We start from the raw sequence: 27,477 nt of genomic DNA on the forward strand, positions 1-27,477 counted from the left end.
TAAATATGGAAAGCAGAAGGAAACAATTGAAACTGAATGTTATGATATCAAGTATGGCCCCAGAAAGAGATAAGAAGAGGTAGCTTCCTCCTTTCTTGGCAGAGGTGGGGGGGTCATGAGTGGAGAAGGTTGCTGGAGAGTCAAATTATCTGATATCTTGATAAACTTTTGCAAATTCCTTTTCTTCCTGTTTTAAACTTTTTTTATGAGAAGAAATGACTAAAAGTGGATGTTAGGGAGACAAGGGAAGTATGGGGGAAACACAGGGGTTCATTAGAAAAATAAAAAATAAAAATTTCTTTTAAAAAACTGAGTCATCAACAAAACATTTTAAAAACCCACAATTTTTAATGAGCATCTACTGTCCTAGGTCCAGAGGATGTGAAAGCAATGGTAGAGACAGTCCCTTCCCCTGAGGAACTGCAGGAGGGGTGTGACTCCAGTCAGGTTGAGTAAGAATGACTTCAGAGCAAGGAGTGAGGTAAGTGTGACTCAGCACCCTTGGGCTGGGGCGCCCTGGCCATTGCTACCTCTTGCACCTGCTTGGTTGGAGTCCGGTCCCCAACTCCCTCCTGCTCTCTTGGCTTCAGCCCCAAGAAGTCCCTTGTAGCCCCTTGAATTTTCCCATTTTGGCTCCTTGCCCACAATCAGGAACTCTCATTCCATCCTCTGGGGAAGTCCCCTTCTACCTCCCCCTTCCTCAGGGAGCTCATTACAACACCCAGCCTCTTTCTGCATCAGAGATTGCCCTTCCTGGGCCAGCTCCCACAGGAAGCCAAAGGCCTCACCTTCTGGGTGAGAGACACAGAATCATGGCGCTAGAAGGGGACTTCCAGAGCACTGAGACCCATCCTTCCCATTTCACCAAGAAGGAAAATGAGACCCAGGGAAGGGAAGAGACAGAGCAGGGGATTGGGATCTAAACCTGGGTCTTCCAGTTCCTTATCTAGTTCCTTGCTAAGCTGGGTAGATGTACCTTTCTTTTTCTCAGAGGCAAAAAAGGCAAGAGAAAAAGAAAATAGTTGTTCAACATAATGGAGCACATTGTAATCACCTGGAATTCAGGGACAACTTCATATTGCAGCAGGAACAGACTGTTTGACACATAGTAGACACTTAATATTTTTAAAATAGTATCTCTTTTTCCCCCAAATACATGCAAAGGTAATTTTCAACATTTACCTTTGTGAAACATTGTATTCCAATTTTTTCTCCTTTTCCTTTTTTCTTCCAAATCCCCAAGAAAGAGAGAAATCTGATATCGGTTAAACATGACACTTAATATTTAAAAAAAAAAAATTTTTTCCAATAACAAAGGTTAACATTTGTTTTTTTTTATTACAGTTTTGAATTCTTCAAAATTCTCTCTTACTCGCTCTTTCCTCCCCAATCACTGAGAAAGCAGAAATTTAATATAGATTATACATGTGCAGTCATGCAAAACATGTTCTCATACTGGTCATATTGTGAAAGAAACCGCAGACAAAAAAAACCCAAAAAACCCAAGAAAAATAAAGTTTAAAAAAAGTCTGCATTCAGACTCCAGAAATTTTTTCTTTCTCTGGGTATGAATAACACTTTTCACTGTTAGTCTTGCAAAGTTCTATGGGATCATTGTAGTGCTGAGAACAGCGGAGTCATTCACAGTTGTTATAATACAATTATAATTGTTACAATGTTGCTGATGCTGTGTACAATGTTGTCTTGCTTCTGTTCATTTCATTTTGCATTTGGTTTGTGTAACTCTTCCCAAGTGTTTCGGAGAGCATTCCAATGTTCATCATTTCTCACGGTAGTATTTCTTTGCAATCATATTCCACATCTGGTTCAGTCATTCCCCAAGTGAAGAATATCACTTCCATTTCCAATTCTTTGCCATCACAAAAAGAGCTGTTGGAAATATTTTTGTATAAATAGGTTTTTCCCCTTTTCCTTTTTGGGGGTTTCTTTGGGATATATAACTTAACATTTGTTAATTGAATTTCAAAAGCCCTGGGTTTGAATCCTTCCTTGGTCACAGGACACTTCTATGACCTTGAGCTCATTATTCCTCCTTGTTGGGCCTTGGTTTGAAGTGAAGGATCTCTAGCTCCCAGCTCTGTAGCCAGTGAACAGTGGGCATTTGAGGTGGGGTGGAAGGAGAGGCAGGGGTGTCCTGTCTCTTGCCAAGTACAAAAGGGCTCATGGTTTCCTATGTCTTCACTTTTTTGGGGGGGAAGATGGAGGGAGGTCTACTCTATCATGATGTGAGGAATTAGGAGGAGAAGAGCTTGGGAGAGGGGTGCACATGGTAGGCTCAAGAACCCCCCCCAAGCCTGGGATGGGATGGGGGGTGAGTGGCCTGCCCTGGTCTCACCACCGGAAGGAGGAAGCCGCCTTGCCTGAATCAGGCAGACTGGGTGTCCCCTTCCCCCCTGGGGACTTCCTCTTCCTCCTCAGGGGCAGGTGTAGCGGTAGCAGGGCCCGGACCGGCTGGGACCCCAGGAATGGCTGGGGGCGTGGGGCCCAGGCTCAGGGACTTCCTGAGTGGGAGCCTGGCCACCTGGGTGAGGTAGACGGGAGGGGAGAGGACTAAGAGGGGGGAGGCTGGAGGGGATGTGGGCCGAGGTAAGGGAGGAAAGTCCCAGGGAAGTGAGGGCATCAGGAGAAGGGAGATCCAGGCAGTTCATGGCACTGGTCAGGCTGGCCAGCTGTGGGATGGTGGAGGAGGGTCCAACTGAGTCCAATCTTCTCCCCCGCAGGTGCAGGGCCTGGCAGGGCTGGTTGGGGAGGGGCAGCAGGAGGAAGATGGGGAGGAGGAAGTTGAAATGCCCCTGGCTCCCGAGGATCGGTTCCTGAGGCTCAGTGACGGCGCTCTGCTGCACCGGGTCATGGGGCTCATGTAAGGGGGTGCGGGGGAAACTCCAGCCTGGGGGCAGATCTTGTATGTGGGGGGAGATCTGGAGGCCATGGGGAGGAAAGGGCCAGGGCGGGTGGAGCAGGAAATAGGCCGTCCCTGCCTCTGTGTGATGTCTGCCCCCCTCCCCACAGAGCCCCCAGCTCCCGAGGGAGTCTCCACCTGGGAGGACTTCAGGGGGGCCCCGGGGCCCGCCGGGTGAGGCGCCTGAGCCACCTGCAGGCTCGGCTGAGAGATTTCTACCAGGTGAGAGGCGGGGGCAGGCGAAGTGGTCACCCCTGACCCCCTTCATAGGGAAACAGGGCTCAATGAGGCGTTGGGGGACTGAGCTTCAGGCCTGGCCGGGTGAGCTCAGGCCGCTCTCAGCCCTTCCTGGGTCCTGTCCCCCGACCGGGTGGCGGGTCTGGGGGTACCGGGGATCCCCTCTGGATCCAGAGCCGCTTTTAACCCTCTCTCCCCTCAGGAAGAACTGCAGCTGTTGATCCTGGCGCCGCCCCCAGACCTCCAGATGCTGGGCTTGGAGCCGCTCTCAGGTACCGCTGCCCCCTGCCCCCTCCCCACTAGCACCTGCCCCATGCTCCCTGCTGACTTCTTGTTATCTGGGTGCCTGCAGAGGAAGCCATAGAGGAGCTGGAGGGGATCCTAAAGTTGATGCTAGGGGCGTCTGTGCAGGTGAGAGAGGAAGGTGGGGGGCCTGGGGACCCAAGTGAGGGACTGGGGGAGGGGAGGATGGGGGAGTCTGGGGGACTCCAAGGGATAAGAAGTGGGAGAAGTGGGGGCCTCTCTGCAGGGCGGATTGGCTGAGGACCCACGCACGGGATCCCTCCCCCTCTTCTCACAGTGTGAGCACCGGGAGCTCTTCATCCGGCACATCCAAGGCCTCAGCCTGGCGGTGCAGAGCGAGCTGGCAGCTGCCATCCAGGAGGTAGGCCGGCTCCTGGCCTGTCCCTCTGCTCCTCCACCCCCCCCTTCCCCCCAGCATCCGAGGCTGGACAGAGCCTAGAGTCATCTTGCCTGCCCCTTCTTTTCTATTTGGGGATACTGAGGCCCAGAGGTGGGAAGGCCCCGGGGCAGGGAGCTGGGGAGAGAGACCCTGGAACTCAGGCTTTCTGACTATTGCCCAACGAGCTCGTGTCTCTCCCGCCCCCACTGTCTCCCAAATGCCACGTGCCAGGCCCCAAACCAGGGGTTGTCTCCCAGGAGCTTCCATTCTCTTGGGGGGGGGAGTCTTAGCATGTCCACAGGGGGGAGGGGGTCCCTGGGCCTAAGGTCTGAGGGGGCTATAGGAAGAGAGCAGGGTTTGGGGTCCGAGGGCCCGGGTTCAAATCCTCGCTTGGCAGCTGGTTCCCGTGTGGTCTTGGGTGACTGAGCCTCTGCATGCCTCCATTTCCGTGTAGTCAGAGGCCGCTTCAGTGCCCTTCTCCCACTACAATGGAGGCTCTAAATCATTTCTTCATGTGTATGGGAGGGGTTGAGCCTTCTGGCTTCTGAGGCCTTGTCTCAGGATGCTGAGGAGACAGAAGAATCTCGGCTGGAGAACAGGGAGGGCTTCCTGGAGGAGGGGGCATGAGGGGGCACAGTCTGGGCTCCCTGTCCCCAGCTGCAGGGGCGGGAGTTCTTGGGCTAGCCCCAAGCTGGCTCTCCTCCGTCCCCAGGTGAGCCAGCCGGGCGCAGGCGTGGTACTGGCCCTGGCAGGGCCCGAGCCGGGGGAGCTGGCGGGCCCGGAGCTTGAGCTGCTGCTCCGGAGCCACGTGGAGGCCTTGGTGAAGCTGGCAAGGGAGCGGGACCGGGCCGCCCAGGTCCGAAGCACAGGCCAGGATGGGTCGGGCATGGGCAAGGGTGGGCAAATGGGGGGCGCTGGGGCCACTGAGGGAGGGGCTGCAGCAATCATCATAACTAGTTATTTGGGGCATTGGGGGGCAGAGGGAGTGGTCTTGGGTCTGAGGGAGATGGGGGAAGGGGGAGCAGTCTGCGCTGATTGGGGGTTGCGGGGAGGAAGAAGCCCGTGGGGACTCCCGACTCACAGGGCGCCTCCTCCACCCTCTCAGCGCCTGGCAGAGACGCTCCAGGATCAAGAGCTGCTCTCCCTGCAGCCAGAGACCCCCCAGAGGGGCCCTCACGAGGGGCCCCACCACCACCTGACTCTGCAGCTGGCAGATGCCAAGGCCCAGCTCAGGAGGCTGAGGCAGGAGCTGTGAGTGACCATGTGGGAGCACGAGGGAGAGGAGCTGGAGCTGGTGGGGGGTGGGGGTGGCTGAAGGGGAGGGGTCCGAGCTGGGGGATGGGTGGAGTTAGTGAGGTTGGGGCTGAGTTCTCAGGGGTCTCCCAGGACCATAGTATCTCCTCACAGCCTCCATCCCCCTTTCTCCAGGGAAGAGAAGGCTGAGGAGTTGTTGGACTCCCAGGGAGAGGTGCAGGGGCTGGAGGCTGAGATTCGGAGGCTGCGGCAGGAGGTAGGGCCCCCCTTGCTGCTGCCTCTGAGGCATCACCCTGCCCAGGGTCACCCTGTTCTGCTTCTCCCTGCGAGCCCGCTCCATCCCTGCCCCTGGCTTCCCTGCGGGACTTCCAGGCTCCCTGCGCTGCCCCGGGCCCAGGCTCCTCCTCGCTCTGCAGGCGCAGGTGCTGTCGGGCCAGGCCAGGAGAGCCACTGTGTACCGAGAGGAGGCAGAGACGCTCCGGGAGCGGGCCGGGCGCCTGCCCCGGCTGCAGGAGGAGCTGCGGAGGTGCCGGGAGAGGCTCCACGCGGCCGAGGCTTACAAGGGCCAGCTGGAGGTGAGAGGGAGGGGCTGGTCATTAAGTCCAGGGGGAGTCCTTCATTTGACAGATGGGGAAACTGAGGCCCAGAGAAGTGAATTGTTTGAGGGCACGTGGCTGACTTAGCAAATTGGCCTGCCTTTCTCAGGTGTCCCATTCCAGCTAAGGGGCAGCAGGGGGAGTAGGCCAGAAAGCCGTGGGTCCCACTCCTGGCTCATGCTAGCTGGGGGGGGGAGCGACCTCAGGAGCAGACCCCAATCACGTCATGTACGGCAGATGTCTGCACATGTTCCCCACTACTAAGTGGGAGCCCCTTTATTATGTGTGGGGATCTGCCGTGGGCCGTGCTGGCTGGTGGAAAGAACACAAGAGCTGAAGCCAGAGGAGCGAGTGGTCATCTGACTCTGCTGCTGAGAACCTGGCACAAGCCTTCTCCTCTCGGGGCCTCAGTTTCCCCTTCTGCACAGTCAAGGGCTCATAGTAGCTGATCTCCAGGAGCAGGCCCTTTCCCGATCCGCTTCTTCCTCCCCAGGAGGAGCGGGCCCTGTCGGGAGCACTGGAAGCTGCCCGGGCGTTGCTGGAGGGGCAGCTGGACGCCGCCCGGGAACGCTGCTCTCGTCTCCATGAGACCCAGAGGGAGAACCTCTTGCTGCGGGCCCGGCTTGGGGAGGCCCAAGTGGTGAGGGCAAGGTGACCCCGACCCCAGGTGGCTTCCCCATGGAGTGGCTCCTTTCTCTGTGACCCTTGACCCCTGACCCTTGGCCCAGACAGACACCAATGGCCTTCTGGGAGCCATATGTGTGTGGAGGCAAGGAATTCTTTCTCTCTTGGGCATCCCCAGGAGTTGGAATCCACCCGACAACAGCTGGACAAGCTGGTGGAGGAGAATGTGGAGCTGGAGGCGGAGCTGAGTCGGACCTTGCAGCCCCCCGGCCCCTGCTCTCCTGGGGATGGTGAGAGGGGTCTCCAGAGGCTCCAGGAGTGGGTGGGGAGCAGCTGTTCAGCCTAGTGGGAAGATCCAGGGGGATCTGGAATCAGAGGATCATTTGCTTCCCTATCTCCTTCTACCTGTACACCTCTGAGCAACTCACTTACCCCCTCCTGGCCTCAGTTTCCCCTATTGGAAGGTTTGGTCTTAGCTTCTTAAATTTTTCTACTCATACTCCTTTTTGCCTGAGAAAATTTTACATGACCCTGGGTGTGTAGGTATATGAAATGGGCATCCACATCAAATATTTACCGATAATAAAGCGTGATTTTGCGACCCTCACATTCAGTCTGGGACCCCCTATGGGTTAGGGAAGCAGTTGCAGAAGCCGGGGTCTAGAAGAGCCTCTCCCAGCCAGAGCTCCTGGGCAAGCAGCAAGAACCCCAATCGACTTTGTGACTTATGATGTGGAAAAAAAAAATCACACCAGCAGTAGTTGGGACAGTTTCGGTCCAGTGGGAGGAGAGATCAGTGACTATAGTGACTCATGGGTTACCATAGTGCTTCACAGTTGCCTATTATGAACAATGTTCATTTTCTGAGTTTTTGTTGTTGTTGTTGTTGTTTTTTTTTTTTTTTTTTTTTTTTTTTTTGCTGAGACAATTGGGGGTAAGTGACTTGCCCAGGGTCACACAGCCAGGAAGTGTTAAATGTCTGAGGTCACATTTGAACTCAGGTCCTCCTGACTTCAGGGCTGGTGCTCTGTCCACTGCGCCCCCTAGCTGCCCCCTGTTTTCTGTTTTCACTAATTATTCTTGCTAAGCTGCAGATTCACTAGTTGCCAAGTTCATTTGTTTCTGCACAGTTGTTGTTGCTCTGTCAACAAAAACTTATTAATTTAAGTGTCGGGCACTGGGTTAAAGTTATAGGAGGTCATGGGTTCCATTTTTGCCTAGAACAGGACTTTGGTGCCTTTCCTAGTCCGACTCTGCCTCTAAATCCGCACCTCCCTTTTCTGGGCTTTAGCCAAAGCCGTAAAGACGGGCAGACATTGAGTTCCGGGCAGGGCTCAGCCTTCCTTGAGCGACCTCCAACGTCTCTGTGCCCGTTTGGCTGGGAGGGCTGGAGCTGTGGGCAGAGGGAGGCAAGCTGCCTCTGGGGAGTGGGGCTCCGCATCTCTCAGCAGGTCCTGATGTTGCCCCCTTCTTCTCCCTCTTGTAGCGCCCCAGCCTTTCTGGGCGCCCTCCTTGCAGGATGAAGTGAGAGCAGTAGAGGCAGGGTGCCTGCGGAGCTTGGAGCAGGAGAACCGGGACCTGCGAGCTCAGCTTCAGGAGCTGAAGGCAAGGAGATGGAGCCAGGTACATTAGCGATACCCGGCCCAGTTCCCCAAACCCCTTGGCCCCGTTTCCTGAACTTTGCCCTTCCCCTCTGGTGCCTTGCTACTTCTGAGTGTCTTTTCCAGCCTCCCTTGACTGAGGTGGAAGATGAAGAATCGGAGATCGCCAGATGGGAGGAAACCCGCCAGGTCTTGGGGCCTTCAGGCATTGGTCATGGCCATGAAAAATCTCTGCTGGTTGCAGAAGGGTCAGTGGTCCAGTGCTCCGGACCCTCACACTCAGCAGGGGCCCAGCCTAATGCTTCTGAGGAGGCAGAGAAGCCAGTCGGAGCTCAGGACCCGGAACCTTTGGCCTTGACCCCACCACACCCGGAAGGGAAGCTTGTGCAAGGGAAAAGGCTAGAAGGGGAAATGGAGGCTGCTTCCGGGGACTTGAAAAGGAGGGTCTCAAGGACCGATCATAAACCTTTGGAACCAAGGCATGAGGGGGAGCCGGGGGGCCAGGCTCCCAGTCAAAAGCTGGAGGTGATGGAGGGAGATGAGGAACATGGAGAAAATGAGTCCTTGGTCCACGACCAGAGACTAGAGTGTGAGCTCCAGGATGAGAAAGAGTCATTTCAAGAGGTAGGGGAAGCTGAGGCCTGGGAAAGAGAACAGCAGGCTCTGAAAGCAGAGATAGAGATTCTGAAGAGGGCTACAGAGGCTTTGGAGAAGGAACGGGAATCTTTGAAGGGAGAGGTGGAGGCTGGGGAGCAGAGACTGAAGGCCTTGAAGGGGAAACATGAAGCTCTGAGAGAAGAGCAAGAAGTCCAGGGACAGAGACTGGAGGCTCTGGAAAGGGAGCTAGAGAGTCTTCAGCAGGAGCGGGAGTCCCTTCGGGGTGAGCTGGAGGCTCAGGGGAGGAGGCTGGAGGCTCGGGGAGAGGAGGCTGCCCGACTTGGGGAGGAGCTGGCTCTGGCCAGGAGAGCTGAAGCAGAGGCACACTCTGAGGCTAAAGCTGAGGCTCAGGAACGAGATGGGCTTCGGGAAGCCCTAGAGGCTGCTGGGCGAGAGTTGGAGGCTGCTGGACGGGAGCGAGAAGCTCTGGCAGAGGCTCTAGGAGCTGCCGGGCGGGAACGAAGGCAATGGGAACGGGAGGGACCCAGGCTGCGGGCCCGGGCAGAGGTTGCTGAGCAGAAGCTGCTGGATCTGGAGAGTGAAGCACGAGCCTTGCGGGATCAGGCTGAAAAGGAGCGGCAGGTGATGGAGGTAACGAGAGAGGTAATGGCACCGCATCAGCCACACCTCTGATCTGAGGCTGCTGGATGCCCACTCACTCTTGTTCTTCTTTTTCTTGGGGAAAAGAACTAGTCTAATATTTGGTTTCACAGAGAAACATCTCACTTTATAGAGAAGTGGGAAGGGGAAGGGGAAAGGAAATGGGGAGACTAATAGAAGGGAAAACAGAAGTAGTAGGAGAAAGGTACAAGGAAGGGGCACTGTAAAGGAGGAGGGCTCCACAAGACTAGCCATGTCTCCTCTCTTCCTTTACCAACCAGTGCCAGGTGGTATAGATACAAGAATGTTGGATTCAGACCTGGGCTCTATGATCAGCTCTGCCATTGACCAACTGGTTGGCCTTGGTCATTTCCCATCAGACCTCTGTTTCCCCATCTGTACAATAGGAGACTAGAATAGTTATTTTTTCCCCTAGCTTTTTTAGTTGTAAGCCCAATTCATTGGTATTCTTTTTCTCTATTTTATTCAAGTAAGCATCTAGAGATAGAAAATTTCTAATAACCACTTTGGCTGCATCCCACAAATTTTGTTATGTCGTTTCATTATTGCCATTCTTTTGGATGAAATTATTGATTGTGTCTATGATTTGTTGTTTCATTCTTTAGGGTTAGATTATTTAGTTTCCAATTAATTTTTAGTCTATTTATTGCATGTGATTTTTATTGTGTCATGGTCTGAAAATATGCATTTACTATCTCTGCCTTTCTGCATTTGATTCTGAGGTTTTTATGCCCTAATACACGATCAATTTTTGTTTAAGTTCCACAAACCACTGAGAAAAAGTAAACTCCTTTCTGTCTCCATTCAATTTTCTCCAAAGATCTATCATACCTAACTTTTCTAAAATTTTATTTATCTCCTTAACTTCTTTCTTATTTATTTTGTGCTTCAATTTATCTAGTTCTGAGACAGCAAGGTTGAGATCCCCCATTAGTATAATTTTGCTTTCTATTTCTTCTTGGAGCTCTCTTAACTTCTCTAGGAATTTGGATGCTATACCACTTGGTGCATATATGTTTAGCATTGATATTGCTTAATTATTTAAGCTACCCTTTATCAAGATATAGTTCCTTTCCTTATCTCTTTTAATTAGATCAACTTTGGCTTTTGTTTGATCTGAGATTAGGATGGCTAACCCTGCTTTTTTTTTTTTTTACTTCACCTGAAGCATAATAGATCTGTACCAGCCCTTTACTTTTACTCTGTATGTTTTGTTCTGCTTTAAATGTGTTTCTTGTAAACAACATAATGTAGGATTCTGGCTTTTTATCCAGTCGGCTGTCCATTCTGTTTTATGGGAGAGTTCATCCCATTCACATTCATAGTTAAAATAACTAATTTTGTATTTCCTGACCTTTTATTTACCCCAAGTTATGCTTTTCTTTTTCCTTTTCCCCTTTCCTCCTCCCCAGTATTTTGCTTCTGCCCTCCTCCTTTACAGTGCCCCTTCCTTGTACCTTTCTCCTACTACTTCTGTTTTCCCTTCTATTAGTCTCCCCATTTCCTTTCCCCTTCCCCCTCCCACTTCTCTATAAAGTGAGACGTTTCTCTGTGAAACCAAATATTAGACTAGTTCTTTTTAAAGAAAATATATTTTCATTCTGAACTTAACATACTAAAAAGAAACAAGCATTTCTAAAGGACTGAAAAAAAAGCTCCCTATCTCTTATGTCCAGCTTGTCTTTTCTTTTTAAGTATATAACACATTCAGCCTGTAGCTTTCAAAGCTGTCCTTCTAGTCTGTGCTTCCTTCTGGCCTTCCTTCAGTTCTCTTTCTTTGTATTTTAAAAAAGAAATGTTTCAATGACCTTCTTTGACCTTCTCTTTCCCTTCCTGACTCTCAGTTCTGTCCCTTCTTCTTCCTTTTCTTTTCTGTCACTTCCTCTTCCTCCCCTTCTCTTCCCATCATCTCTTCTTCCCTCCTCAATCCACTTTTGTATATATAGCTCATGTTGTTCAGGTTTTCTCTACAGAGGGGAAATTTGCTTCTTTGTCATCTTCCTTTCCTTTTTGCCTTCTAAGTCTAAGCAGAAAAAGCTGTAGTGTTGGGGAAACAATTTGCCCAGGTTTACTCAGTTACTAAGTTGCAGAGTCTGGATTTGAATTCAGGTCTGCAGATTGTAGGGATTCTGTAGTTGCTGTCTTCCTAGGGGTTGCAAGCAGAGGCTTGCTGGCTACTGGATGGAACTGCTAAAGAGGAGTTGTAGTCAGGGGAGGTGCTGCCCCAAAGCATCCCCATTCCCTGAGATCCTGGGGCTTGCCTGAGATCTGCCTATTTCATTGTGTCTGAGCCGGGACTTGAACCTGGCACCAGGTCCTGTTATTTTACTATTGCATAATAATGAAACAATAATATATACTATTAATACTACTACTCTACTACTACTACTACTACTACTACTACTACTACTACTACTACTACTACTGATACTAGAACATGGCCCCATTCCTCCCTCTTTAATTCAGTCAATTAATTGATAAACATGCATTAAGTGCTCACTGCGTGCCTGGCACTGTGCTAAGTGCTGGTAGTTTGCGTGGGCCTCAGGGTAGTGAGGTGTATAAGGCAGAGACTTCTGGCTTCATTTTATAGATAAGGAAACTCAGACTCTGAAGGTCATAGAATGTCAGGGCCAGAATGGGCCTTGAAGGAAATCAGTTCATCACAGTCTCTCATTTAAAAGGCTCCCTGGAGATTTGATGATAAAGGTCCTACAGGGTGTGAGCTGCATCTTGAAATATCCAGTCCAAGGCTTGCCCTGGCTCCCAGCCCTCTCTGTTCCTTCACCGTCCTTCAGCCCAGCTTTCCTTCTACAGGTCTCTGGCTTCTCTTTTCCAATAAGGTCTCCTTGACTCCTTCCCCTAAGCTAAACTGAATGGAATGGTGCTTGACCAGCTTTCCCTTCCTGGTCCTAACCTCCTAGTCTCTGATCACATAGGAGCTCCAGGGGAGATCGGTCGAGAGTCAGCAGCTGAAGAGCCAGCTGGAAGAGCTGCGCTTGGAGCTAGAGCAGGTGACCCAGGATCGGGACAAACAGCTGAGGGAGCAGGAGAAGCAGCAGGAGAGGTGGGTCTGGGCCCAGGAGGGATCTAGAGAATGGAGACAGGATGGAAGAGAGAGGCAGAAAGAGGGAAGATCAGCTCTGTGCTGGTGAAAGGGTGGCCAAGGGAAGGACATTTCAACTTGATGATGGGACAAACCACTTGAGCTGTCCCAGTGTGGAATGGGCTGCTTTGGAGATAGCGAGTCATCCATCCCTGGAGGTGTCCATGCAGAGGCTGCACAGCTGCTCCGTGACAATGTTTGAGGGGGATTCCTGTCCAAGTTTGGTCCCTCTTGATCTGCAACACTTGAGTCGGGACTTGGGGCTTCAGGCTGGGAGGGAGATAGCAGAGGGTTTAGCCTTAGAAAGCTGGAATCGAGGTTTGGAAGTGAGCACGAGGGGGATGTGTGATGTCCTTCCTCCCCCACCCTCGGGCAGGGCACACCAAGCTCTGCAAAAGCGTCTGGAAGAAGAGACTCGCGTTGTCCTCGCTGCCAAGGATGAGGAAATGATGGCTCTAAAGGCTAGGATCCAAGGCCTGGAGGATCAGGTGAGCAGCCGTGACTCCACATTCACGGGAATGGCAAAAGCAGCCTCCACCCCAAAGCCTCCCCTTCTCCTCCTTTGATTTTCTTCCTTATCACTGTCTAGCCCTTCATTTTTTAATTTAATTTTTAAAATTTATTTTTATATCTTTACATATTACATCAATTTCTTGACATAACACCTTCCCCTTCATGATCATGTCACAGAAACAGTTCAGCAAAGACAACTGAGACGGTGAGCTTGTCTGACAGTCTTCAGCATCCAGCCCCTCTTGCCCCCACTCTCTGCAGAGGCGAGAGAGGCTTCCGGCTGCTTTCTAGGCCCTAACAGTTTTTCAGCTGCTTCTCGGGGTACCATTTTTAGTGATCTCTTCATTTAAGTTGTTACTCATTCTTTTGGCTTTGCTTACTTCTCTCTGAATCAGTTCATAAAAATCTCATGTTTCTCAGAATCCCTCCATTTTCCTAGGCTTAAAGCTTAGGTAGCTAGGTGGCTCAGTGGATACAATGCCAGGTCTGGAGTTCAAATTCAGCTTCAGTCACTTGCTAGCTGCATGACCCTGGACAAGTCACTTTACTCTGCTTGCCTCAGTTTCCACATCTGTAAAATGAGCTGGAGAAGGGCTCTAGAATTTTTGCCATGAAAACCCCATTGCCAGTGATGAGGGGCCTGATCCATTGGTGGGCGGCCCTCTTTGTAGGGCCAATGACATTTAATGGTTAATTACGATTCCTCATCGAGCCCATCGATCGGTTGACTGATAAGCACGTATTGTTTCTACGCGTTGGACACCGTGTTAGGTGCCGGAATCAGGTCCTGCCCTCAACTTGGCATTTTACTGTCCATACGTGTCTGTGTGACTGCCTCTGTGTACATGATGCATGTGGGTGTGCACATAGGACAGACCAGATGAGAGGACGCACTTGGAGTGAGGTGGGGCAGGGCTGAGGGGGAAGGGTTGCCCAGAGAGCTTTGAAGGGCCTAAGCATGCTGGGGTGGGGGGAGTTTAGGGGAGAGAACGCTCCGAGCTTGGGAGACAGGGAAGGCCAATGGGACAAGACTGGGTATGGAGGAAGCTTAATTCTAGTGTGGGCAGGAGAAAGCTGGGGGCAGGTGGCAGGGAGTTTTCAAGGCCGAATCACAGGGCTTGTCAGGATTGCTGAGAAGGGACATGAGTTTTAGGTAGATCGCTTTGACAACAGAATGAAGGATGCATTGGAGAGCTGGCCTGGGAGGTAGGGTGGCTCAGTGAGAGACTACTGCCACAGAACAGGAGATGATGGGAGCCTGAGCCCAGGGGCTTGTCTAATGGGGTTCGGGATCTTGGTCTCTGGAAGGCTGCTCCCCTTTCTTCTAATGCTGACCTCATGGGCTGCTCTCCTTGGTCCCCCCCTCCTCCCTCCAGTGCTGACCCCATGGGCTGCTTTCCTTGTAGATTCAGCACCAGGCTTCCTTGAGGCTGAAGGCAGAGGACCCCTCTGGGCCAGGGAGAGCAGCAGAGGCCCCCCCTGCAGCGGAGGTGGTCCAGGAGACCCTGAGTGGGCGGCTCATCACGGTGGAGCGCAGTGTGAGTTGGGGCCTGGCAGGGCCGTGCTGGGACAGGTGAGTTGATGAGAGCTGACCCTGCTTTTCCTCCCTGGACAGAATGCAGCCCTGGCGGCTGAGAAGGCTGCTCTGCAGGGGCAGCTGAGGCAGCTGGAGGGCCAGCTGGGGACTCTGCAGGGCCGGGTCCAGGAGCTGCAGCTTCAGAGCAGTCGGGCTCAGGAGCACAGCAGCCATCTCCAGGTGAGTCCCCAGCCCAGCCAGGGAGGACCCTTCTGCCCTCTGGGACGGTCCCCTTTCTTCCTCTCTTCCCCACTCCCCCCACAGTCAGTCGGAGGGCTGGGCTCTGCTCACTAGGTGATTTTTGGCACATGTTTTGATGAGCCTTCATTTCCAGATGATTGCTGGAATCCTTATGACCCCATGATCGTCTTCAGCCTTCACCTTCTCTTCTTTCTCATCTCCTCTCTGTGCTATGCTCTTCTCTTTTCCACCCTCCCTCATCCTTTCTCTCTCCATCAAGGGAAGCATAAGATCTAGGAATAAAGGTGGGTCCCAGTGGACCTCTGTCCTGATCTGACAGTCTCTGGACACTTTTTTCTCCCTTCTTTTAAAACATTTTTTTTTTTTAATTTTTCAAGTAACAAGTGTTTAAAAAACAAATCTGTCCTCTCTGTCTCTGTCTCTGTCTGTTTCTTCTCTCTGTCTCTGTCTCTGTTTCTTCTCTCTGTCTCTCTCTCTGTCTCTCTCTCTCCCTCCCTCCCTCCCTCCCTCCCTTCCTTTCAAAAATAAAGCAAAAACCTCACCAAAAATAGAACTCGCCACATCAGAAACCATGTCTCTTTCTGCATTTGTCCCCTCTCAAGAGGGGAGAATTTTGACATTTTCTTTCATTTGGCCTCATGCCTTACCATTGTCTCAATCAGAGTTCTAAAGTCTTTCAAAGTCTTTTTTTTTTTTTCTGTAATGTTGTCATTGTATAAAGTATCCTCCTGCCTCTGCTCTTTCCTCTGCTTCTGTTTGTACTATCCAGAATTCTCTGTAAACCTCTCATTATTATTATTTTTTTTTACAGCACAATAGGATTCCACTACATACATCCACCATAATTTGTTTAGCCATTCCCCAAGAGGAAATCCTTTTTTTGGTGGCCACAAAACAAAACAAAACAAAAACAAAAAACAAAAACTGCTGTAAACTTTTTTTTTTTTTGCACATATAGATTCTTTCCCTGTTACTCTGACTTCTTTGGAGTAGAGGCCTAGGAGCTAGCTGGCTCCAAGGACATGCAGAGTTTGGTAATTGTTTTGGACATAGTTCCAAATTGCTTTCTACAATGATTGGACTAATAATTCACAGCTCCACCAACGGGGCATTAACATGCCTATTTTTCCTCAGCCCCTCCAACATTTATCATTTTCCTCTTTAATTATGTTGGTTCATCTGATAGGGGTGGGATGGAACTTCAAATTTAATTTGTATTTCTCTAATTCTTAGCGATGTAGAACATGGTTCTTAATAGCTTGAATTTCTTCCCTAGGAAATTGCCCGCTCATATCTCTTGATCACTTACCTGTTGAGGAAAGCCCCTTAGTGTTATAAATTTGAATCAGTTCTTTTCATGTCTTGGAAATGAAACCTGTAGCAGTGATTTTTTCCTAATTACTTTCCCTCCTTCTAATCATCACTGTATTAGGTTTATGCAAAAAAATTAAATTTGCTATAATTCAAATTGTCCAGTTTATCTTGGGCTCTCATCTTCATCTGTTTGTTTGGTAGGGAAGTCTTTTCCTTTCCATGGGTCCAAGACGTAGTTTCTTCCTTGTTTATAATGTGACTTTTAATGTCTAAATCATGTATTCATTTGGAGCTTATCTTGGTAATTGGAGCTTATCTTGGTATATGGCATATGGTATGAGGTAAAACTAATTTCTGCTGTCCAGTTTTCCCAGCATTTTTTTTTAATGTGGATGAAATACTTTAATTATTATGGGATTGTGGTGGCCAGTGTCTTTTTTTTTTAAATAAAGTTTTTTATTTTCAAAACATACACACGGATAATTTGACAACATTGACCCTTGGATAGCCTTGTGTTTCAGATTTTCTTCTTCTCCTACCCACCCCCTCCCCAGATGGCAAACAATTCAATATATGTTAAATCTAATATATACAAACAGCTTTATACAATTCTCTTGCTGCATGAGAGAAATCAGATCAAAAAAAGAAAGTAAATGAGTAAGAAAACAAAATGCAAGCGAACAACAACAAAAAGAGTGAGCATGTTATGTTGTGATCCACACTCAGTTGCTATAGTCCTCTCTCTTTCCATTTTTGTAAGATAGTTTCCCCAGTAACTGAGGTCTTTAGTTTATGACATGATGCTTTTGTGCTTGTTTTCTTTTGTATGTGGTCTACTTAATCTGTTCTGCTTCCTTTTTTTTTAACCGGTATCCAATCATTTTAATGTCTACTGCTTTATGTTCCCATAGTGCTGTGTTTGAGATCCTGCACTGATAGAATCCCTTCCTTCCTACCTTTTTTCTTGAGATTTTTGACTTTTTGTTTCTCCAAATACTTTTTTCCCCTCTTTTTAATTTTTTATGTGATTTGGAACAGCACTGAATTAATTAATTTAGATAATGTCATTTTTACTATGTTGACTCTTCCTACTCATGAGCAATTCATGTTTCTCTATCCAGACTTCTTCCTTCCTTCCTTCTTTTCTTTCCTCCTCCTTTTTATTTTATGTTTTGAGATCGGGTCTCTTTATCTTGCCCAGGCTGGAAATACAGTGGCCTGATTCCACTGTTGATTGGCACAGAGACTTTGACCTACTCTGATTTCAACTGGGCTGTTTCACCCCTCCTTAGGCAGCCTGATGCCCTTCCCCCAACAGTGACTCAACATTTTGGTGCCAGACTTGAGAAGCTCATTTGCCTTAGCCCAGTGCAGCTTAGAACTCCAGAGCTTGAGTGATCTATAAACCTTGATTTCCCCAGGAGCAGGGATTATAAATATGTGTCACCATCCCTGTCGGTCTCTATTTCTGCTAGAAATATTCTAAGTATTTTATACTTAGAATAAAGCATATTCTTTATTCTATTGTAAGATTTTTTTGAATCTTTCTATTCTAAGTACTTTATATTTTATAGAATAGAATAAAGAACATACTTTAAATATTTTATACTTAGAAAAAGTATATTCTTTATTCTATTCTAAGACTTTTTAGAATCTTTCTATTCTAAGTATTTTATAATTTCTGTATTTATTTTGGGTGGAATTTCTCTTCCTGGCTCTTCTTGTTATGTTTTGTTGGTTGTATATATTAGAATACTGATGATTTATTTGGATTTATCTTATAGCCTTCAACTTTGCTGAAATTATTATTTAAATTAATTTTGGGTGACACTCAAAAATTCTCTTAGTATCCCATTGTATGACTTGCAAAATGATCATTTTGTTTCTTCTTTCCCTATGCCTATTCCCTCAGTTTCTTTTTCTTGTCTTTTTGCCATAGCTATCTATCCTTTCTAGCAGTAGTGGTGATGCAGGGTGTCCTTGATTTACCTTGATCTTATGGGAAAGTCCTCTAACTTTACATGTAACATTTGCTCTTGGATATAGATAATTACTACTCGCTATTTTAAAAAAGGCCACTCATTTCTGTGATTTATACAGTTTTTTAATAGAAATAAATGTTGGATTTTGTCAAAAGCCTTTTTAGCCAAATGATAATATTTTCACTTTTTTTTTTTTAACATGTTGATTTGTTTGTTTTTTTTTTGTTGTTGTTGTTGTTTCGTTTTGTTTTCTTTCTCATGGTTTTTTCCCCCCTTTTGATTTAATTTTTCTTGTACAACATGACAAATATGGAATCTGTTTAAAAGGATAGCCCATGTTTCTCAGACTGCTTGCTGTTTTGGGGAGGAGAGAGGGAAGGGAGCAAGGGAGAAAAATTTGAAACACAAAATCTTACAAAAATGAATGTCAAAACATTAAAATATTATTGAAAAGGTTCTTCACCATCTCTCGATATAATCACATTATTTAAAAATGTATATTATTAAAATGATTAATTCTATTTGTTGTCTTCTTTATGTTGAGCTAACTGCATTCTTCAGACCAACACAGCCTGAGCTTCCTAACCTCTACTGGGGTTCAGTCTCTTCTCTCACGATTAATACCATGTAACCTGGGGCACTTAAATGAACTTTTTTTTTCTCCAAAAAATGAGGGTTTGGGCCAGAAGGCTTGTAGTGCCCCTTCCAGCTTGAGCTCAATGAGCCCACTTACCTGTATGCCCTTTGTCAGTCAGGTCAGCTGCAGCCTCAGTTTCCCTGTCTGAAATCCTAACCATTACAGTGCTTTGGGATGATTACTATTTTTTCTCTTCCTCTTCACCCTTTCCCTCTTTTATTCCTTTTCTTCCTCTTCCCATCCTTCCTAACTCATCCTCAGGCAGAGAAAGCTGTGCTGGAGCAACAGAGCCAAGAGTTAAGAGAGAGACTGGGGGCTTTGGATGCGGAAATACGAGGGGCTCGGCGGGAACAGGAGGAGAAGTGGGTCCAGCATCAGGCGCTGCTAAGGGACCACGAGGCTTTGGGGCGACTGCAGCAGCGGCAGGAGGCAGAGCTGGAGGGCCTCCTGGGCCGCCATCGGGAGCTGAAGGCCACTTTGAGGGAGTTGGAGCTGACCCACAAAGAGCTGCAGGGCAGGTGAGCCTGGCCCATTTGCCCCTTCCCATACTTCTACTGGCTTCTTTCCATCTCTCTCTACAGGTCCTTTCCCATTTTCCCATGCTCCCATTAGCTCCTTCCCATCCCCCTACTGGTCCCTTCTTATTCCCTCACTGACCCCTTCCTTTCTCTCTACTGGCCCCTTCTTATTCCCCTACTAGTCCCTTCCCAACTCTCTACAGATCCCTTCCCATCCCCTACTAGCTCCTTTCCTTTCTCCCATTAGCCCCTTTCCACCCCCCCCACTTACCCCTTCCTCTCCCTCTACTGGCACTTCCCACCCCTGCTCTTTCTCTGCCCCGCTCCCCCCAGACCTGAAGTCTTAGAATGTTAGAGGTGGGAGGGCCCTTAGAGACCACCTGAGAGCCCTATAGGGGGGAAATAAAATCAGTTGGCATCTGACAGTTACCATGGAATAGCTCTGGGTAAGCTATTCCCCCTCTGGGCCTCGAGTCAAACTAGACAGCCGTGAATGTCCTTTCCAATATTAAATCTCCATGAACTGAATGTACCAGCTGGTCCAACCAGCATTTATTATGTGCTTACTGTGTGCAAAAGTAAAGGTAAACAGTTGTTCAGTTGTTTCAGTTGTGTGTGACTTTGTGACCCCATTTGGGGTTCTCTCAGTAGAGATAGAGAAATGGTTGGCCATTTCCTTCTCTGGCTCATTGAGGCAAGCAGGGTGAAGGGACTTGTCCAGGGTCACACAGCTAAGAAGTGTCTGAGGCAGGATTTGAGTTCAGAGAGATGAGTCCTCCTGGCTCCAGCCCCTCTGTGTACTCTAGCCACCCAGGAAGGATATAAAGAACAGACAAACACCCTGTCCCTTCCCTTGAGGAGCTTATGTTCTCTGGGGAATGTCAGCTATCTTCTAGTCTACTTTGCTTAGGCAGATGGGGAAACTGAGGCCCTGGGAGGGCTCTGAGCCCAGATCCCAGTTTGTGCCCCCCTCTTCAGGCATCCCCCCTTCACACATCTGTCTCCTGTTTCCTGACCCCTCCAACCCACAGGCACGAGCAGCTGCAGGCTCAGAGGGCGCAGGTGGAGGCCCAGGCGGTGGCTCTGCAGGAAGAGCGGGAGAGGCTGGCCCAGGACAGGCTGCACCAGCGGGGCCTGGAGGAGGAGCTCCGGCGGCTGCAGAGCGAGCATGAGAGGTGCCGGCCCAGTTGACCCCTGACCTGGCCTCCCTCCATCCCCATCCTCCGCTCCCAGCCTCCCTGGCTCCCTCTCTGGAGCCCCTCACTCCCCTGGCAGATGCTGGGCCCAGGCTTTCCTTGTCCTTGCTGGGGCTGCTATGGGGGGAGGGGGAGGACAAGAGGAGCACTCTTCCCCACCCACACCTTCTCCTCATAGGGCCCAGGTGTCCTTGGCTGAGGCCTCCAGGGAGCGCGGGGAGCTCCAGGGCGAACGGGGGGAGCTGCGGGGCCGGCTGGCACGGCTGGAGTTGGAGCGGGCACAGCTGGAGGCCCAGAGCCAGAGCCTCCGGGAGGCCAACCAGAGGCTGGACCTCAGTGTCTGCCGGCTTACCACACAGTGCCAGGTGGGGCTCGGGCAGGGGGAAGGCGGGCTGGGGGCATGGCCTTGGACTGCGCCCTTACCATGCTGTCTGGGCTGGGCTGGGGGCAGCTGCTGACCGAGCTGAGGGCCGCCCAGGAGGAGGAGAATCGGCAGCTGCTGGCCGAGGTGCAGGCCCTGAGCCGGGAGAACCGGGGCCTCATGGAGCGCAGCCTGGAGAGCCGGGACCACCTGCACCGAGAGCAGCGCGAGTACCTGTGAGGGTCCCCCCCCGCTGGCCATCCTGCCCTGCTCTCCCCAGCCCCCTGCCTGCTCAGATCCCTGGATTTCTCATCTCACCCCCCCATTCCTCTAAAAACAGTGGGGGAACTCTTAAATGATAGAAAGCCCTGAGTGCAAATCTCCCCCCAGAGCCTTACTGTCTGTGTTTGAGCACAGTCCGCCATAACTAACTGCAAGCTACTTCACTTTCTGGGCCTCAGTTTCCCCTTCTAAAAGCAGGATCTGGGTCCCTTCCAGCTGTCGGTCTGTGATTCTGTGACCCTTCCATCATCTCTGAGCTGGCCCCATTCTGGTCTCCTTGCAGGGACCAGCTCAATGCTCTCAGAAGAGAAAAGCAGAAGTTGGTGGAAAAGATTATGGACCAGTACCGAGTGCTAGAGCCCGGACCCCTGCCCCGGACCAAGTGAGTCCTCTCCTCTGGCCTCAACCTTTGCTCCTCTTCTGACCCCAGGGCCTGCTCTGGATACCCTTTGTGCCCTGCACAAAGTCTTGGGCCCTTGACTCCCTATTCCCTGTACCCCATCTCTGTTCCTTCTTCTTCCCCCCAAGGAAAAGCAGCTGGCTGGCAGACAAAGTCAAAAAGCTGATGAGACACAGGAGGGAAGGGGGTCTCCACGGAGGACCCCGGCCAGGGGCCGAGGGAGCCGGCAGCACTGAGAGCTTGGGAGGCCCCCTGGACGTGGAGCCCCTGGAGGGCAGGGAAGCCAGTGAAACAGGTGGGTCTGGGACTGGGGCAGGAGCTCATCCTGTGCAGTCTGTACCTTCACCACTGCTCCGTCCCCCATTACCTCCAGTTTTGGCCTCCTTCTCTGGAAGCGCCGGGTCTCCGAGTACTGAGAGGCTCATAGCAGGGAACTGGCCTCCAGGACCTGTGACTCCCCTGCCCGGGGTAGACTTAGAGACCCATCTGAGCCGGCATCGAAGGCAGGCGTGGTAACAACAGTGGTAGTGACTTGCCATTTGGTGAATCACCAATCATTTATCCCTATTACCAAATAATAACCTTTGGGACACTTCTCGCATCTGTGGCGTTTTGGGGGCAGCTGGTGAGGGGCTTCCCTGGCAATGCAGGACTGTTTCCTCAGCAGCTTCAGAGCTAGGGCGCCGAGAAGTTCAGAAACCTGCCTAGGGCAATGAGTCCCGGGTCAAAGAAGTGCCGGGATCCTTGGCCTTCCCATTCCCAGGCCAGCCGGAAATCCAATCTGTTAGCAATAGCGATGGCAACAGCCTCCAGAGAGATCTCAGAAGTCAGGGCCCGGCCCGCAGAGAAGCCGGAGTTGTTTCTGGCTGGTAAAGGTTATTGTACACACTTTCTTGTTCATCTTTCTTTAACTATTTCTTTTGTTTTTATATCACTGTCATTTCTGAATATATCAATCTACCTCCTTCCCCTGTAGAACAAAAGAAGAAAAAAAAAACCAGTCTATTGCAACCAGTCAACCCTTAACTGTATTTGATAGTGTACGCAGTAGTCTTCACCCCAGTCCGCATTTCTGCCAAGGCGCTTTTCCTCAGCTCTTCTCTCAGGCTAACCCTTGTACGATGGGAGTGCACGCCGTCCTGTAGGCAGATGAGAGGCTGAGTTCAGTTTTGAATCCCATCCCTGATGGGGAATAACTGGTTGATTATGGTCCTTTTTCTTCATCTATAAAGCGTGAGAGATTTCTTGGGGGGTAAAGCAAGAAAATGGATTGAAGTTCTTTGCAGACCGTAAAGTACTCTGTAGGTGCTAGCTTTCAACAAAACTACCAGGCCCAAGAACACGTGCAGCTTTCCACTTTTCCAAACGTCCCAGTTTTTAACAGAAAAAGAAGGAAGGGCGTTCTGATCTCAGCTGTCCAGAGCCAACTTTGCCCCTCGTATTTGGTCAGAATTCTCTTGCCTTTTGGTGTTGTGTTCAATTTTTATCATGGTCATTGAGTGTATTGCTCTTTGGCTTTCTTCCCTCTGCCTTTCCTGTCTTTTATTGATGTGAGGATTTAGAGAGAGAAATCTCCCCATAAGTACTACTTTAGTGTATCCCACAAATTTGGCTACGGCATCTCATTCATTATCTTTAATGAAATTATTGATTGTATCACTGGTTTGTTCTTTGACCCACCTATTCTTTAGGCTTGAGTAGTTTTGTTTCTAATTAATTTTTAATAATTGCTTCAAAGGCCCTTTATTGAATGTACTTTTATTATATTATGATGGGAAGAGATGCATTTAATATTTCTGTTTTTATGTGTTTAATTGTGAGTTATAAGCCTTGATGTGCTACCTCCTGGAATATCATATTTTAAGCTTTATAGACTGCTAAAACTTGGGTGATCCTGACTGTGTCTCTGGGCTATTTGAATTCTTTCTTTCTGGTTTCCAGCAGTACTTTTTCCTTGAGTTGGGAGTCCTGGATTTTGGCTATACTATTCCTGAGAGTTTTTATTTGGGGATTTCTTTAATGAGGTGATTGCTAGATTCTTTTAGTTTCTGCTGTGTCCTAAGTTCTAAGATATCTGGACAGATTTCTTTAATGACTTCTTGAAATATTATGTTGGGGCAGCTAGGTGGTGCAGTGGGTAGTGCACCAGTCCTGAAGACAGGAGGACCTGAGTTCAAATGTTGTCTCAGACACTTAACACTTCCTAGCTTAACCCCAATTGCCTCAGCAAAAAAAAAAAAAAAAAAAAAAAAAAGATATCATGTCTAAGCTCTTTTTGTTGTTCATAGCTTTCAGGTAGTCCAATCATTCTTTTTTTCCCCTCCTTTTATCTAGCATTTTATTTTCACTCAGCTACATGTAAGAACAATTTTTAATAGTCATTTTTAAAATTTTGAGTTCCAAATTCTCTTCCTCTCTCCTTCCATACCTCTCCATTGAAAAGGCAATAATCCAGTGATTCTTAAATTATCTCGCCTCAATCTGTTTTCCAGATCAGTTTTCCTATAGAATATTTCTCATTTTTTCTATTTTTCTAGTCTTTTAAACTTTATTTTATTGTTTTTTGATGTCTCATGGAGTCATCAGCTTCCACTTGGCAATTCTAATTTTTAAGAAGTCATTTTATTCAATGAGATTTTAAAATCATTCCCAAGCTGTTAAATATCTTATCTTTTTTTTTTTTCTTATAGGTCTTATTTGGTTTTTAGGTTTAAAAACAAAACCAAAAATCTCTTGCTTTAACTGTTCTAGGGATTCTTGTTGGACTTTTGTTCAGGCTGCATTTTTCTTTCAGGCTTTGCTAATAGATGCTTTTAAAGCATTCTCTTGTACTTGTATACTGAGTTTTCTTATCACCAAAATAACTCTTTATGGCCAAGTCCTTTTTTTGTTTGCTCATCCTTCCAGTCTATTTCTTCATTTTGGACTCTAAATGTGCTGGGCTTTGTACATTTCTGAGGGAGGAGAAAGTTGATTTGAGCTTCTGTTCTTTTATGTCCTTCTGCTGCTTTCATAGCTCAGCCTGGGAGCCTGCAAGTTTTCAGTGTGTGATTCAGGAAGAGAGCTGTTTGTTATCCTTCTGCTCTGAGCTAGGCAGATTTCTGACCCAGATTTGGGCCTGTTGGCTTGTGTGTGGCTAAGTAGACTGCTACTGGATTTAGTCACTGTTCTGTAGGTTCAGATGACTGAACCACTGGATTTCCTTTGGTCTTGGTTTCCTGACTTGGTTTATTCCATTGTGGCCTTTTGTGCTGGGCTAAAGATAGAACTGTCTTTCCTCTGTTTTTGTGCTCAGAGCTATGGTTCTAGAACTTAGTACATGGTGAGAGCTCCTGTTTCCTTGTGATGGGGACCACTACTCTGCCCTGAATCTATGATCCAGAATTAGATTATGGGTGACAGCTTCCAGATGGCTGATTCAGGAATCCCCTGAAATCTCTTTTTTTAAAAAAATCTTTATTTCACCAAATATTTCCCAATTACATGTAAAAAAATTTAACAATCATTTTTTTAAAATTTGGGGTTGAAATCTTTTCCAGCCTTGCGGTCCCATTCTCATACCCTGTCTTGACCCTCTTTGTGTCCCTGTGCACTGGGACTGTTGTTGCCATGTTCCTACTGTTGTTGCCATGAGTGCTTCTGGTCAGCCTCTGTTCCCAGTATCTGGAGCCTTCTTTGTCTCCTTAAGCTTTCCTGAATTGACTTATTATGACTTCTCTTTGACTTTCCTGGTCAGACTTTGGTTTGATGCATTTTCTAGGTCAGCGTGGAAGAAGAGACTGGGTGAGCTAGACAAAAAGGCTTTTTCTCTCTCCACTATCTTGATTCTGCCCTTTGTATCAGTTAACATTGGTCTTCTTATGTCTTTCTGAATCCTTTCTATTTCTTTATATGCCTTTCTAGAGCAATACTACTTCACATAACATATTTTGTTCAGCCATTCATTGCCTTTTGATGATTTAATTTGTCCTCTTATTATTTATGATTTGAAGCTGTCTTTCTTTTGGTTGTTGATGTATCATATTTCTTCTTTTGAAAATTGTTCATATCCTTTAGCTGCTAATCTATTTGATTCAATTCCATGAATATTTATTAAATACCTAATATGTGCAAGGCACTCTGAAACAGTCCTTATCCTCAAGAAGCTTAGTTTTACAAGTAAACCCTGAAAATTTGTGTCAATTCCCCATAAATCTTAGAAGTTCTTGTTATCATCATCCCCATCCTTATCCTCATCATCCTCACAGGGAAGAACTCCCTGCAAGTGCTCAGTGGAATTGTTTTGAGTGGGGAAGGAGAGCCTTTGGGTGCAGGTACTCAGGCTCCTGACCCATCTCTTTCTCTCTCCTTTTGCCCGGCCCCTGCCTCCCCTGTGATCCTCCTCCTTATTGCTGTCTTCTCCTGGTCTAGCTTCCCCAGGGCCTATGCGCAGGGCCCAGAGCTCTCTCTGCCTTCGAGATGAGACCTTGTCGGGTGGGCAACGGAGGAGGCTGAGCTCCCGGCTCCCTTTGGTGAGGGGCTCTGAATCCTTCAGCCCGGGGGATTCCCCCCGCCAGCGCTTCCGCCAGCGTCGCCCTGGGCCTTTAGGGGCACCCAGCTCTGGAAACAAAGGTGAGATGACCACATTCCTTCCCAGCAGACACTGGCTCTTCATCCAGCTCCTGGTGGGCCCTAGTTTCCCTCTTCCTTGTCCCTGGCTCCTTTTCCCATTTTGGTTTTTACACTTCCATCCCTCTGTTCTCTGGAATCCCCTTCTTGTAATCACTTTCCTGTCCCCTTTAGGATGGGATGGTTCAGATGACATCTTGGAGGGACCAGAGCCTGCTGCTGACCAAGAGGGTGAGGCAGGCCCGGGAGCTGAGGAGGAGTGCCTGTGAGGCAGAGGGGAGGAGGGAGCCTGGGCTGGGTAAAAAAGTGAGAGGGGCATCTGGAGAACATGGGGCCTCCCAGCTCTGCCCTAGCACTGGGTCCTCTCCCTCTGTAGGTCCTTTGGAGCAGGAGCCCAAGAAGACTCCCCTTAAATCGTCCCTCAGCCAGTGACCCGTGATGAGCTCAGGAACCCATTGGACTGAGAGGCGACATAGGGTGACATCCCAGAGCACCCATGGTCACAGGGCTCATGGCATGGCTGGGGATGGGAATGGTCTCTGACTGGCTTGTCCTGGTGCCTAGGGGCTTGGGGAGAAGCTGTTGAGCCTAAGTGCTTGGGCAAGGGTAGCCTTGGGCCTCAGGAGCACCCTTGGGCCCCCCTCCCCCCAGTCACTGGGGAGGAGGGGCTGGAGTCCTTGAAGAAGAGCAACATGGGAAGAAGAGGCGCCTTTGAGGAGAGGGTCCCAAGATGAAGCTTGCCTGGCTTTGGGCTCTGTTCCCTTCTACAGGATGCAGCCCTTGCGTGTGAAGCGCGTGCTCTGGACAAGCCCCCTTTTCTGTTATTTAAACCTTGGCTTTGTCTTTAGCAAAACAGGAATAAAGCCTGTGATTGAAGTGAGCTCTGCCTCTGGCCTGTCCCGGACAGTCCGATTGGACGCTGGGGTCCCATTGGAGGAATGTTTGGGCTCCAGGACAAGCTCGGGCCCTGGTGCTTGGTTGTAGGTGTGGGAGTGTGCCCGGGCACTCACATGTGTGATTGTGTATGTATGTATACAATGTGTGTGTGTGCGTGCACGGTATGTGTGTTTAATGTGCTTGGTGTGTGTGTGGGCAGGGCTCATCAGGGCAGGACCTAGGTGTGGGCAGGGGTTTGGCGAGAATGTTCAAGGCCCTTCCACCAGGAAATGGGCCCTGAGTGTGGGGGCAAGCCTGACCTGGCAGGTTTTTCTGGCCCATATCCTGAATTGGCAAAGGGTCCTCAGCACAGCGCAGGGGTGACCTTGAATTCTCCAAGGCTCTGCCAGATGGGTGCAAGCTTGGCCAGGCTCTGTCTTACTGGGAAGAGTTCTAGTGGACTCCCAGAGACCAGCGAGCACCGGGAGCCACTTAACCATGACAACTGATGAAAGAGGGAAAAATACAGATGGGACTGAGGGCCCTCAGTCCCCTCTGCCCTTGTGCAGTGATGAGAAAAGCCCCCAGAGGAGGCTGGGAAATCAGTTTTCCAACTTGGGTGTCAGTGTGCTAAATGGAAACTCTTCGACCAGAGGTCAGGGGGTGCCCATGAGCTCAAAACATCACAGCATCACAAGCTTAGAGTGGGGCAGGA

At 49.1% G+C, this 27,477-nt stretch overlaps 1 protein-coding gene across 1 annotated transcript; it reads left to right on the plus strand.

Moving 5' to 3' along the window:
* The first annotated feature begins 2,434 nt into the window (after positions 1 to 2,434).
* On the plus strand, positions 2,435 to 26,766 carry CCDC88B (coiled-coil domain containing 88B). The gene is made up of 27 exons (XM_074275623.1): positions 2,435 to 2,546; positions 2,742 to 2,881; positions 3,031 to 3,142; positions 3,360 to 3,429; positions 3,510 to 3,568; positions 3,738 to 3,821; positions 4,552 to 4,695; positions 4,945 to 5,090; positions 5,268 to 5,349; positions 5,510 to 5,668; positions 6,183 to 6,329; positions 6,492 to 6,603; positions 7,800 to 7,936; positions 8,041 to 9,174; positions 12,132 to 12,259; positions 12,675 to 12,786; positions 14,218 to 14,349; positions 14,427 to 14,567; positions 18,783 to 19,039; positions 20,071 to 20,214; positions 20,414 to 20,600; positions 20,687 to 20,832; positions 21,162 to 21,260; positions 21,407 to 21,573; positions 25,689 to 25,889; positions 26,061 to 26,117; positions 26,263 to 26,766. Exons 1-27 carry the CDS (start codon positions 2,487 to 2,489, stop codon positions 26,316 to 26,318), a joined length of 4,413 nt encoding a protein of 1,470 aa, XP_074131724.1. The 5' UTR covers positions 2,435 to 2,486; the 3' UTR covers positions 26,319 to 26,766.
* The last annotated feature ends 711 nt before the right edge of the window (positions 26,767 to 27,477 follow it).

Source organism: Sminthopsis crassicaudata, chromosome 6, assembly GCF_048593235.1.
Source record: "Sminthopsis crassicaudata isolate SCR6 chromosome 6, ASM4859323v1, whole genome shotgun sequence".
Taxonomy (NCBI): domain Eukaryota; kingdom Metazoa; phylum Chordata; class Mammalia; order Dasyuromorphia; family Dasyuridae; genus Sminthopsis; species Sminthopsis crassicaudata.